Source organism: Myotis daubentonii, chromosome 11 (assembly GCF_963259705.1).
Source record: "Myotis daubentonii chromosome 11, mMyoDau2.1, whole genome shotgun sequence".
In the NCBI taxonomy this organism is placed as follows: Eukaryota; Metazoa; Chordata; class Mammalia; order Chiroptera; family Vespertilionidae; genus Myotis; species Myotis daubentonii.
In genome coordinates this window covers 31,913,775-31,927,326 of record NC_081850.1, presented here as the reverse complement: position 1 = coordinate 31,927,326, position 13,552 = coordinate 31,913,775, and the positions used below count along the sequence as shown (strand labels likewise).

The 13,552-nt window shown below is 44.0% G+C and overlaps 1 protein-coding gene across 1 annotated transcript in view; it reads right to left on the bottom strand.

Annotated features, from left to right (window-relative positions):
* The window catches only part of GLDC (glycine decarboxylase), a 79,154-nt gene extending 67,433 nt beyond the window's left edge, over positions 1–11,721 (bottom strand). Inside the window, exons 1-2 of the mRNA XM_059656686.1 lie at positions 11,229–11,721; positions 10,603–10,681 (exon numbers count right to left, since the gene is read on the bottom strand). Coding sequence (XP_059512669.1) covers positions 10,603–10,681; positions 11,229–11,483 — 334 coding nt within the window. The 5' untranslated portion in view covers positions 11,484–11,721. The remainder of the gene's footprint in view (positions 1–10,602; positions 10,682–11,228) is intronic.
* Positions 11,722–13,552: the final 1,831 nt, after the last annotated feature.

Below are 13,552 nucleotides of genomic sequence, written 5' to 3'. Positions count from 1 at the left end.
GTTTGTTCACTGGAGGCCGTTTCTCATGTCCACTAATGAAATCTCACTTTTGGCTCATTGGGCAGAAGAGCAAACCCAGTGTATTTAGGAGCCCAGAGTTTGAATTCCTATGTTAAATGATGCCAACAGACATGGAGAAAAGGAAGGAGAGGGAAAAGTCCACATCAGAGATCTACCTGCTGAACCAATCTGAAATGGAACACAGCAGGACCCGTCTCTCAGAGCAAGTTTATGGGTATAATTCGTCTAAATAGAAGCCCCAGTCTTAGCCAGGCAATATCCACCACTGCACTTCACAGTACATGTAGATTCCTTTCTCCCTTGGAGAACAATTCTTTTCTAGAAAAACAAGTGTGGGATCTGGATCCAAAGTGGTAACCTTTTCCCCTACATCGTAAGAGAAGCATTACAAAAAGGCAATTGTGTCATCTCAAGCCCAGGCAGCCCAAGGAAATTTGTGTGAACAAAGAGGAGAAAGGAAAGACTTCATATTTCCCCCAGAGCAAACCCCATCGCACATTCCTCACACTTTTCCTTCCCCCTTAACAGCTTCCTCCTGTAAACAGGCCCAATTCCTGTAACTCTCTCTTCCTTGTGGATGTCAGTGAAACTGAGGTGGGGGCGGGTGTGAAACAGAATGAGAAAGGGAGTATCCTTTAAAAAAAATCATAAATACAGCTGGGCTGGTGTGGCTCAGTGGTTGAGTGTCGACATCGACCTATGAACCAGGAGGTCACAGTTCAATTCCCAGCCAGGGCAGATGCCTGGGTTGTGGGCTCAATCCCCAGTGTGGGGCATGCAGGAGGTCTCTCTCATCACTGATGTTTCTATTTCTCTCCCTCTCCTTTCCTCTCTGAAATCAGTACAAATATTTTTTTAAAAATACAAACTCAAATACAGAGATAAAATTGATGGTTCCCAGAGGGGAGGGGGGTTGAGGGACTAGGTGAAAAAGGTGAAGGGGTTAAGAAGTACACATTGGTAGTTACAAAATAATCAGGGGAATATAATATACAGCATAACAAATGATACTGTTATAACTATGTGTGGTGCCAGGTGGGTACTGGAAATATGGGCGGGCACTCTGTCAAGTGTATGATTGCATAACCACTATGTACATCTGAAACAAAAGCAAAATAAAACTGAATGTACGCTGCAATTTAAAAATAAAAAATTTTAAATGTATAAAGATACTGTCATTCCCCAGATGCCTGCCTGGCAAGCCTGGCAGGGCAGCCAGACCAGACGCTGTATATTATCGTGCACTCCACGCCATGAAAACCCTCAAGCTACCCATCAGGAATCTCAGCAGTAAGTGCTTTCCTGGTGGAAAAATAAAACGCCTGCTTCTGATCCCTCGGAACATTGCATAATGCCCTCGCCCTAATGTACCAAGAACAGAGTGCATTGCCCTCGGCACCACTCCAGAAAAGTCTGCAGGTGGGTCTCACATAATCCCTACTTCTTAGAATTCAGAAGAAATGCTTTCTCCTTACATAATTCCACATAAGAGCCTATTCAATAGTGACTCCTTCATCACTGTCACCTAAAATATCAAGGAGAACCTTGTACCAACTGCTCCACCACATGAATACTTCCTAACAGGAATAAGCCGATTTAACTGTTAAATACTCAATACACTCGTGGGGCTAGGTTCTAATTTCCCATATAAGTGAATTTTGACAAGAACTGGAAAAATATCATCAGAATGGACAGGCAGGCTGGGTCAAGATACCTGCTACACCTAAACACACATGTCTACACACTGTTCCCCACCCTTAACCCATTTCCCTAAACACATTATGATTATTTTTGCCCTAATCCTGTCAGGCTCTTCCCCATCTTCTTGTTCAGCCAATTAATACCCCACCTCTCCCAGCCCCAAATGATCCACAGGAATTAGACTCCTTGGCCAGGCACCTCATGGTAAAAGGAGCTGAAGAATTGCCAAACTGTTTCTGGTGACTCCTTGGTCCCTCCTCTCCAAAGATGTGCACAGTCCCTGCAGCTATTCCTGCTCTCTCAAAAGACACACCGACTCTATATATTTGAACCAGCTGTAGGAAAACCAAAACAGCACCCCACAGTGGGGAAGCTGGAATGAGGGGCACCATGTTGGTTATTAACTCTTTGAACTTGGGTCACGCTGCTTTCTGTGGGAGGCCTCCTCCATTGCCTCTCTTTATTCAAGCTATGAAAATAGTTTCAAGAAACATTACAATTCATAATATTTATCTGGAACACTAGTTGACCTACATAACTGGTCAAAAGATCAGTTTGAAATGAGGATCAGGGTGGAAGTCCTGGAGTATTTGTTTTTCTTCTTTGCTGCCCTGTGGGTACATTTTTATGGCCAGCAGAGCAAGAACAAAAAGGGAAGAATATGTTCTAACAGTCCAACTCAAGCAATCTAACACACTTGCAGAAAAAAGATATTATTTTATAGATCAAAGAATAAGCCTATGGAGAAATCTGTAGACCATCCTAGAATCTCAACTACTAAATTATAATCTCTGTGTGGGCAGAGGCATAGTGGGTTGCTATGCACATAGTAGGTCCTTAGGAAATACACGTGAGTCAAGGTGTTGTAATGAAAATGCACTTAAACTCCCACATACAGCTAGCTCAATATTCATAATAACTCACCCATCACAGAATCCATGATGGCAAATCAATGCACAAATTGTTCTCATGTCCCTAAAAGCATGAGTGTCAGAGAAACATTTATAAATGGAAACTTGCAGCTATTAAGCAAGTTCTGTGAAATAATGCAGTGCCTACAATAATTATGGATTTTCCAAAATTGTTTCCCTATTTTCTAATCAATTAGTATGTTGATAATATACTAGTAGACATTGAAAATCCTTATTAAAATTCCCAGTTTGCATTTTTATAGAAATACTTTGGGTTTCATAAGTAAAGCAAACCTAAGAAGTTAAAGTGAGATGAGCTATTCACACATCACATGATGGAGACTTATTAAATCAAGGTCCAGTGCTATTTGGTGGGGTGGAAAGAGTACACAAAGAGTAGAAGTCAAAACAATGACCTGCCCGAAAGCAGCTCGCAACCTTTGTAGGCTAACACCTGACCCAAAGCTCCTGAATTCACTCAGAGACAGGGGTCACTGAGCTTCCATCTTGGTGGACTGTCCTTATGTCTTCAAAACCCTAAGAAAGGTCCAGAATATGGCACTGGGACCCACAACCCCCTGCCTAAACATTTATCACCCAGCCTCTTGCATTACTCCATCTCAGACTGCTCTGTCTCCCTTCTTTTATATGCTCCATTCCCCAACATCCTGGCTTCCACTTTCTTCGCCATACTCCATCCGTAGGAAATCTCACCCATGCCCATGAATTCATTCACAAGACTCACTGCACCTGCAACTCCACCTCTTATCTCTCTCTTGAGCTCTAGACTCATATTTCCAACTATTGCTTCAACTTTTCCAGATCATGTTCCATGAGCACCTCCAACTCAATTCTGCTCAAATTCTTGATCTTGCCTTCCTCCGGGACCGTCTTCTCCCTAGTCCTTCTCCGTTAATGACATCACCATCACCCCAACACACTCAGCCGAGAAAGTGACTGACAGCCCCACCTGCTGCTCCTCTGGATCAAGCATCATATTTGTACAGAAACCATACTTCCCACAGGCTGCTCCCAGCCAATTACCAAGCCCAGCAGGAGAACTAATGCTGATCCATTACTGCAAGCCGTGACTCCCATTCGGGCTCACCAAACTTTCTTATATCTGTGCTGCAGCCTAAAATTTTTCCTACATAATCCTCCTTCCATCTGTCTCCCCTCCTTCCACCAAGGTCAGAACTACATCACAATCTAAAGGCTCCCCGGCCTTCTCCTGCTCCCACCCCCCAATAAATTTCTTATATATCTAATGCTGTCTTGATGACTGCTTCATGGTAGACCTGAACTAATTCGCATTTAACTTCTCACCTATAAATTCTCCAGCAATCTGTTTGCCTCCTTGTCGCCAACCTCAGAGGCACTCTGCAAAACACAGAGCTATTGTGTTGAATTGTGTCATTTCTCTCTGTAATAACTGTTAATGTTTCCCCATTATGTAGAAGACAAATCTCTTCTTAGATTGAAGACAATCTCTTATCAGGTTCTGAGCCCTCCATACCTTACTTTCCATGACTCTTTGTAGCCTACTGTTCTATACACAATCTGCCAAATAACCATATATGTCCAATTCCATGCCTCTGCTCATGTCATACCCTCAGCCAAACCATTCCTCTTATTTGCAGAACTATCTATCTCCCTATCACTTGTAACCTACACTTACTCAGGGATCATATCTTTACCATCCTTTACCTCCCAGTAAATGAAGAATAAAAGTAGATAGAGGAAGCTGTGAAAATAGATTTGGTAATAGCTTGTAATTCATGGTGATGAAGGTGAGTAGGCTAGAACATTTAGTATATGGGTAAATGCTTCTATGCACCTTAATACTAGTAGTCCTCAAGAGTAACACTGTATTTACAATACAGTATAATTGACTTCATTTTGAGAGTAAACGTATTTTTTAAAGTTAGATAAAACATTGTAATTTAACATAGGAAGTATGCTAATTTAGATGAATGTGGTAGTTTTTTTTAAAATGTCTTCAAAGGATTTTTAGGGCAGTGAAACTATTCTGGATGATGCTATACTGGTCATACATGTCATTATACGTTTGTCCAAACCCATAGATTGTACAACACCAAGAGTGAACCCTAATGTAAACTATGGACTTTAGGTGATAATGTGCCAATGTAGTCCCATCAGTTGTAATAAATGTACCACATGATTAGAGGGTTGGAACTTTCAGCCCCTCCCACAGACCTCTGGGAAGGGGAAGAAGGGAAATGTTCAGATGAAGCTCTAGAACAAAAAATTTGATGAGTTTCTGGGATGGTTGCTGGGAGGGTGGCCCACCTCCAGAGGACAGAAGCTCCTGTGCTCAGGATCCTTCTGGATCTCACCCTATGTGCCTCACCATTTGGGTGTCCACAGGTATCCTGTATAATATCATTTATAATAAACTGGTAAACTTCAGATGTTTATCTGAGTTCTGCGAGCCACTCCAACAAATTAATCAAACCCAAGGAGTGAGTCATGAAAACCTTCAATTTATAGCTTGTTGGTCAGAAGCATGGGTGACAACCTGGACTTGCTATTGACATCTAAAGTAGGGGAAGTCTTGGGAACTGAGTCTTTAATCTATGAGATCTGATGCTATCTCCAGATAGATAATGTCAGAATTGAGTTCAATTGTAGGACACCAGTGAGTGTCCATATGAATTGCTTGGTGGTACTGGAAAACACTCCAGAATCCCCAAATGATTATAACATAATTATTCTGATAAGATTAAATCAAAGATGGGACTACAACAATACTCATGCTCCCATAATTATACTTTTTGCACATTGCATTTTGCCATTTTCTTTTTCAGAGCAAAGGTACTACCTTTATTTATTTGAGTCTTTTTCTTCTTATAATACATGCACACACAAAATCATCAATGTAAAGATATTGTCCTTGCTTCTTACAGAAAAAAGTTATATTTCAATTCTTTACATTGTTTCAGAAATCCCAGTTGTTTCTATTCAATTTCACATAATTTCTGAACACTCACAGCATTTTATCCATAGTTCTCATGGACTTGAGACTTTTTAACTTTCTGACTTAATTTATTACAAAGGTAAGATGTAAAAGCTCCTTGAGGAGAGTGATTTTATATATATATCTCACAGTACCTTGCACAAAGCAAATGGCCAATAAACATTTAACAATTAGGCAACAGATTGACTAAAGTTATCAGTCAGATCTTCAGGGATCTGCCTACCAGGAATTAATGACAAAAATATAAGGACTCTATTGTGAGAGAATGAATTACACAGATGGTGGCCAGACCTTATATAACCATAGAACGTACATCCTGCAGCAACCTACCTTACCTACAATAAAGAAACCAACCCCCTTACTTACAATAAACCACCCCAGAAGCCAGCCTGCTATAAGTTAGACTTGCAGAATGACAATCCAGGAAACTGCACAATAACTTCTGTAATAATCGGCCCCAAATGGCTAGGATTAATAACTGACAGCTTCCTTAATTGTGATCCCTGCTTCCAATTTAGGACCAATCAGACAAAGTGAAATATGCAACCCTAACCAAGCACATAGGAAGCCCTGCTTCTAATTAGCCTACCTGTAGCTTCTCCATGCCAACAGCCTCCAAAAAGGTAACACCTTAAAAGCCTTTCCTTTACTCCACAAGGTGGCTTACCCACTCCTCCGCCAAAACAAAAGGCTAAATCCTACAGCAGGTTCAGAATAAATAATGTTTGCTTTCACCATTTGGTTGATCTTTGCTTATTTCCACAATTGTGGAAATTCATATTCAACTAGGATGATTCCAATTGGAATTGAAGATGAAATATTAATTTAAGCTGGAACTGAAGGAGCAAGGAATGCCCAAGGGAGAGCTCTGTCATAGACTGAGGAGCCTATAGGCAGGGCCTGATAACAGACATCATTTGGTTGGAAGACAACTGTCAGCCACAGCCTGGAGAACAGCTGTCCCAGCTATCTAGGTGTCCTTGGGGTCAGTTCAGGTGAGTGCCCAACCCCACTGGGGTGACAGAGTAACCACCTCAGCTGCATTACACAACACCCCCTCTCTCTGCTCACTGCCCTCCATTAAAAATTACTCTAAGTGCCCTGGCTGGGTAGCTCAGTTGGTTAGAGTATCATCCTGACATGCCAAGGTTCAGGCCCCAGTTAGGGCACATACAAAAATCAACCAATGAATGCATAAATAAGTGAAACAACAAACCAATGTGTTTCTCTCTCCCTTCCTCTCTCAAATAATTAAAAAAAAAATCACTCTAAGACTTAGAGTCTAAGTGATGTAATGTAGAACATTAAGTTTCCACAAGTCTCAGAGGCTCGGTTCTGGTTGACCAACTTGAACATTTAGTTTCTTCTCTCTTCCTAAGCATACGCATGCCCACAATAAGCAAAGTGCAATTTTGTATAAACTTTAAACCCTGCAGCATCTGTGAAATCATGGGCTAGTTCAGTAATTTCAGTTCAGAGATGATCTCCCTGAAAGTACTACACGGTGAGGCATACCATACCTGAAAGTCATTGGCTTCAACTTTAAAGTATTTCTAAATTTTGTATTAATTACAAAATAAAAAATTGTTATTGTAGGAAATCTAGAAAAAGCAGAGTAACAAAAAGAAAGCTAAAATCATCCATAATGACTATCAAGAGAAACAAATGTTCCGTCTTTTTTTTCCCCCCTTATGTATGTGGATGAGGGAGGGGGGATTCACTAAATAGGATGAAACTGATAGGGCTTTGAACTGAGTAGCTTTGCGTATTTCTCTAAATATGACTTACTGAGAAGCCAATTGATAATCAAAGTTTTCTTTCAAGGCACTTCCTGAAGTGCCCAAGGGTAGAGAAAAGATCCTACATGACAGGTGAACCATCTGTACTTCCCTGATTCTGTCAGGACACTCTGTCCTGTACATGCTGGTCCCTCTGCCTGCAGCAGCCTCTCCCAGCCTTGTCCAGCAGAGCATCACTGCCCATCCTTCAAGACCTAGCCTCAGTCCTGCACCCTGGCAGCAAGAAGTGTCCCATACCTGTGCTCTCAGCACACCACTGCATTTCCATAGGGCAGTTGGCAAATGGCAGTGATTCCAGTGTGACTGGATTTGTGCACATCCATAAACTGGATACTTCAGAGAGTCAGGACAGAAATTTTCTAGTTTATACACCCACCCGCTTGCAGAGGACACAATGAAGACAGGGTAGACAGGGTGGTTGGAGTGTGGACAGTGGAGCTAGTCTGCCTGGGTTAGGTTGAATTTTGTCTTCACTGCTTACCAGCTGTGACCTTGGGCAAGTTACGTGTCCTTTGTATTCCATGGGTTCTTCTTTAAAACAGAGGTGAAAATGGTATTTGCCTCACAGGTCAATAAGGATTAAATTAACACATGAAAGTACTTTACAGCCGAAACCGGTTTGGCTCAGTGGATAGAGCGTCGGCCTGCGGACTGAAAGGTCCCAGGTTTGATTCCGGTAAAGGGCATGTACCTGGGTTGCGGGCATATCCCCAGTAGGAGATGTGCAGGAGGCAGCTGATCGATGTTTCTCTCTCATTGATGTTTCTAACTCTCTATCTCTCTCCCTTCCTCTCTGTAAAAAATCAATAAAATATATTAAAAAAAAAAAAAAAGTACTTTACAAGGTACCCAGTACAGGGTAAGCACTACATAAACTCTTGAGATTATTAAGAGCTAACTCACATATCTCCATGCTGCTTATAGTTCTCACAATAATTTTACTCAGTTATGAGGGCACTGAGGACTCATGACTAGCTCTTACTAGTTTTCTCTGTACATGGCGAACAAATATGTGGTCCAGATTCCTCTCTGACTACAATAGAACACAGGCATTCATGTGGAACCAAGTTTGGATAACGCTGCCTCACTATTAAATAGAAATGCTACTATTGGACCAATTTGCTCACCCTATGTGGAGAATATTCATTACCCAAGAAGCAAGTTCTGCTGCAGAGCTAGTCTGCTTCAGGACAAGGGAAGACTCCGGACTACGCAATTATTTTCTGAGTCAGCTCAGACCAACCAGATGGAACTAGGCTCAAATCTCATAGAAGCTGCTGAGTTTAAAGTTTACACATAAGTCTCCAATTACTTATCAAAAGTATACTTCCGCCCTGACTGGTTTGGCTCAGTGGATAGAGCGTTGGCCTGCGGACTGAAGGGTCCCGGGTTCGATTCTGGTCAAGGGCATATGCCCGGGTTGTGGGCTCCATCCCCAGTAGGGGGCATGCAGGAAGCAGCCAATCAATGATTGTTTCTCATCGCTGATGTTTCTATCTCTCTCCTCCTCTCCCTTCCTCTCTGAAATCAATAAAAACATATTTTTTAAAAAGTGTGCTTCAAATCCTGGCCAGTGTGACTTAGTTGGTTGAAGCATTGTCCTGTACATCAAAAGGTGGCAGGTTCAATTCCTGGTCAGGGCATATACCCAGGTTGCATGTTTGATCCCTGGCCAGGTTGAGTACCGATCAATGTTTCTCTCTCTCCCTCTCTCTCAAATCAATAAAAACATTTTTTAAAAAAAAAAAAAAATTCATTTCCAAGTGGGGAGAGACACAGAGAAATAGGGAGACGGGGAGGGAGAGGGACAGGGCGAAGAAATGGAAGCCCCCGATGTTCAAATTATTCTGCTAGAAACAAGCTGAACTAAAAAAGGACAGACAACTCTGACACATTTCCTAGGCTTTAATACTCCTAAAGAACATCCTATTTTAGATTATATTGTAAGAAGTGCTGACCTAAATATTCTAACTTTGAAAGTCCCAGAAAGGCATTTACTTGTTCATATATTTACTTAAAGCCATATATTTACTTAAAGCTTGCTTTAAAAATATGCAACTCTTCATTCTTTAAACATCCAATGAATCAGGATTAAGATTTCCTCAAACGGAAATAGATAAGGCTTCCAGCTACGCCTAGGTCTGAATCACTTCAACAGAACAAAACGTGCAGATCTTCCTCTATGAGCAAAGGTACAGCCATCTGTCGCGCCGGTCATCCTCTGTTCAGGGAAACTGGTTCAGATTTGAAACCAACAAGCAGCCTCAGCACAGCCTGACTTACATTAGCCAGCCGCAGATGGACTGGCTTCATACTCCAACCTATCTACCTTAACACAAAATAAAGCTTGCCTTCCATATATCCTCTCTGTCCTAAAACCTAAAACAAAACAACCCGATTGACAAGAGCTCTTCAGTTCTGCCTGTCCCTTTGACTGGTGGATTCATGCCTAAGTCCTGGAAAACCTCTGAAAGGCAATCTTCAGACTATTGAAAACATTTAAATAGAAAATAAAGTTCTAAGAAAGTCTGTGAGTAAATTAAGCTCTCTGAATAAAACATTTAATCTTATTTGTGTGCTTCTCTATAAAAATTGTTCACACTTAAAAAAAGTACTGCTGCCTTTCCGTAGGTATAAATAATAAAATATAAGTGTGAGATAAGAGAACAATTAAAAGCTATTCTGGTATAAAGAACCATGGGCTTGGAGGCCAGATGTCTGGGTCTCCCCCATTTGTGTGTGACTCCCCTGGCTGCATGGCTATAGGCAATTCCTTTGTCCCTTCTGAGTCTCTATCCTGATCTGCAGACGTGATGAAACTTCTCAACCCAAAGGATGAGAGAACCGGCCCAGTCGGTGCCTGAGAACGGAGACGCCCGCCCACGTGTCGGTGCACTGCCTCCCCTGGGAAGTTTGCAGGGACCTCGAGAGCCCTGCGATGAAGACCTAGAAAGGCGCTGCATCAGCCCCATCCGAGGGTACAAAACTGACTGCTTATGGGACTAAATGTTCCACTCTCTCCCTCACCTTGACGCATCCGCCGCTGTTCTGTTTAAATAAACATACTCATTCCCGGTCTTGAGCAATCCTAACCTAGAGCTGGACTTTCAGAGACCACAGAAGACAACCGGCCAGAGACAGCGGCGACTAAGGAGCCCTCCCGGCCACTTACAAACGGGGTCTTCCATTTTCAAGGGCCTTTTCAAACGGATGCTCGCGGGGACCGTCTTCTCCATCAATTCATCAATGCTCTAGAATTAAAACGCGAGACGGTGAACACGAACACGGGAGGAAAATGCTTCGGAATTAAGAGAGTCACCTCTGAGTGTTGCATCTGCAAAGACTTGTGGGAACCTCACTTAAGTCGCCTAATTATGGTTCCTTTTTAAAAAAGGAAAGAACAACTTTGAAAAAACAACAACCAGAAATCGCTTGGAGCAAAGAAAATGATGAAGTGGGGTAGTGATTGGGCCACTCCGGGTTGGATTGCAGCCGGCAACGGGAGGTAATCGGATAAACTAGGAGTTCCTCCTCTCTCAAAGTTAGGACTAATCAGTTAGGGGCGACTTGGGCTGAAAAAAACAAACGGTTTTGAAGCGCGAAGAGAAAATACGCGGGCAGGAGAAGGCTGGGGTACGGAGGACCGAGCGCGCGGACTCGCTTCCCCTCCAGGGCCCGGCACCCGGACGCGGGTCCCACGCGGAGCAAGACAGAGCGCGGGCGGGGGGTCGGGAGGCCGCGCCGGCAGAACCCGGGCGGGGCGGGGCGAGGTCCCCAGGGCCGGAGGGGGGTCCTTACCGCCAGCCCCAGGGCCTGTAGCATCTCCCTCTGGTCTTTGTCCCCAGGTCCGATGTGCCTCCGGGCGAAGTCGTCGTGTCTGGGGAGGAGGCGCTCGAGAAGGCGCGAGGCCCCAGCCCCGCCGCGGTCCCCACCGCCGCTCCTGTTGTCACGGCTCTGCTGCACGCAACGCCGCCCCGCGCCTCCCGCCAGGCGGCGGCCGCCGGGGACCCCGCAGCCCAGACGCAGCCCCCAGGCCCTGGCGCACGTCTGCATGGTCGCAGCCACCGTCTCCAGCCCCGGACCGCAAGAGTCAGCGGCGCTCTCGGCCCGTCTTCTGGTCGCGGTCCCTCTGGTGGCGGCTGCCTCGGGTCTGGAGTCCCTTCCCAGAGGATGACCGGCGCGGCAGGAGGAGGTGCGGACGCTCCCGGGCGATGAACGGGCGGCGCGCACAGCCCGGACACGCGCGCAAAGTTGTTGCTCCACTCCAGGCACCTGCTCCGCACACTTTAAGCGTCGCCCTGGGGGCGGGCGGTGGGAATGGGGCCGGCGAACGCTCGGCCAATGGGAGTGAACGGAGGGTAGGGGGCGGAGGCGGACCCCACCCCGCCCCTTCTCCCTGCCCCCTTTTCGGGCGCTGGCTCCCGGCATCCTCAGTCATTCCTGCTCCATCTCTGGCTGATGGCAGATGCTGAGGCACACCAAGTGGGGACGCCAGTCTGGGATCTCGCTCACGCGGGATCCGGGTGGACGGCCGCGGGCGAAGTGCCTAAGGGACTCAGCGGAGATGGAAGGTGATTCTGACCCGGAGGCCAGACACTTTGAGTTGGTTAGTTTCCATGCATGAATGTTGGAGTACCTTGCCCTCTGCATCTCATGGAAACCAATGTGGGCAGATGAGAGTTCTCTTATAGTGTAGGATGGTGGGCAAGTTACTCAACCTCCACCTCTGAGCTTCAATTTTGTCATCTCACAGAGTTGAATGGAATTTAAAAATATACACATATATGTATATTCTGTGTATATATATTGTGCATGGGAAAATACAATATATATTAAGGTGTACATTTTGCACTCTCATCTTAGTTGGAAAATTATTTATACCTAGGTATTTTGTAAATCTAAGCTATCTCTTGAGATTTTTATTAAAAGACAACTTTCAAACTTCCAATTGTCCTTCTAATATGAGGAAGAGAGTGGGACCAAAATCATCAGAACATTACTCGTACTTAGACTAGGGCAAAAGAGAACCTGACCTCTTGCTCCTCCTCTTCTCTAAGCTTACTCCTTTAATCATGCTCCGCATACTCTAGGTTCTGGAGCTGACTGGCACAGAGGCTAGGGGAGAGGCAGAAAAGTATAAAAGCTAGAACATTAGGCAGTGTGTGTGTGTGTGTGTGTGTGTGTGTGTGTGTGCGCGTGCGTAAGGCAGGGTAGATGTTAATCTTCTGATAAAAAGATACACTTGTGTGAGCACTGGAAAATGGGATAAAAGCAGAAACCATTGTTTTTGTTTCTCTGGCAACAGCACACAGATGCATGGGTGGTAGGAGACAAGAAGTACTTCTTTACCAGTCACTCACAATGGAAGAGCAGGGCCGCTGTTCTCACAATGGAAATCTCCTGTGGTTTTCCAGCCTAGGCAGCAGCAAGAATATTTTGCTGTCCTGGACTACAGACAGTTTCAGTGATTGACCTGAAAATAGGTCTGTCTACCCTGTCTTGCTCTTCCAATCTTTCCAATGGCTTTATATGCACCTATTACTGGCATTTTAATCCTCCTGTGCTTGAAAAACGTATGAGTGTTTTTATTTGTTTGTTTCCTAAATAATTTTTAACAGAGACCGTAACTAAGGCCAAAGGTGGCTTTAGAAAACTGACCCTCAAAGATAGGAATCTAGGACCAGCTATCTGACTTGGTTCTGTTTTAAGTCAATGATAATATTATCACTAGTCAAAAATGAGATCATGATAGTCTTGGACATGAAATGGAAGCAATCACTTAAATTATCAGTGGAGAATAAAGTGTCTATTGAAGACATGTCTCTGCTAGCTTAGACTCTCTGGTAGGAATGGTTTCTAGAAGGACCACTGAGAGAGCTAGTAGCTTCTGAACGCCCTGGAGAGTTTACAGAATAAAATGACAGCTCAGAGAACTAGAGAGCTTCAATACTCTAAAAGAATTTCTTAACTTCTGTAGCTGCAGAAAGTATTTACATATTAGACTCAATGTTTGATCCTGCAGATTGCCAAATTATCACAGGAGTTGAATTCACAGTCTTCTTAGGTCTTATATGTGAAAGTTTGGGATTAATTTAAAACCCAAAGACTTGGAATAGGGACAT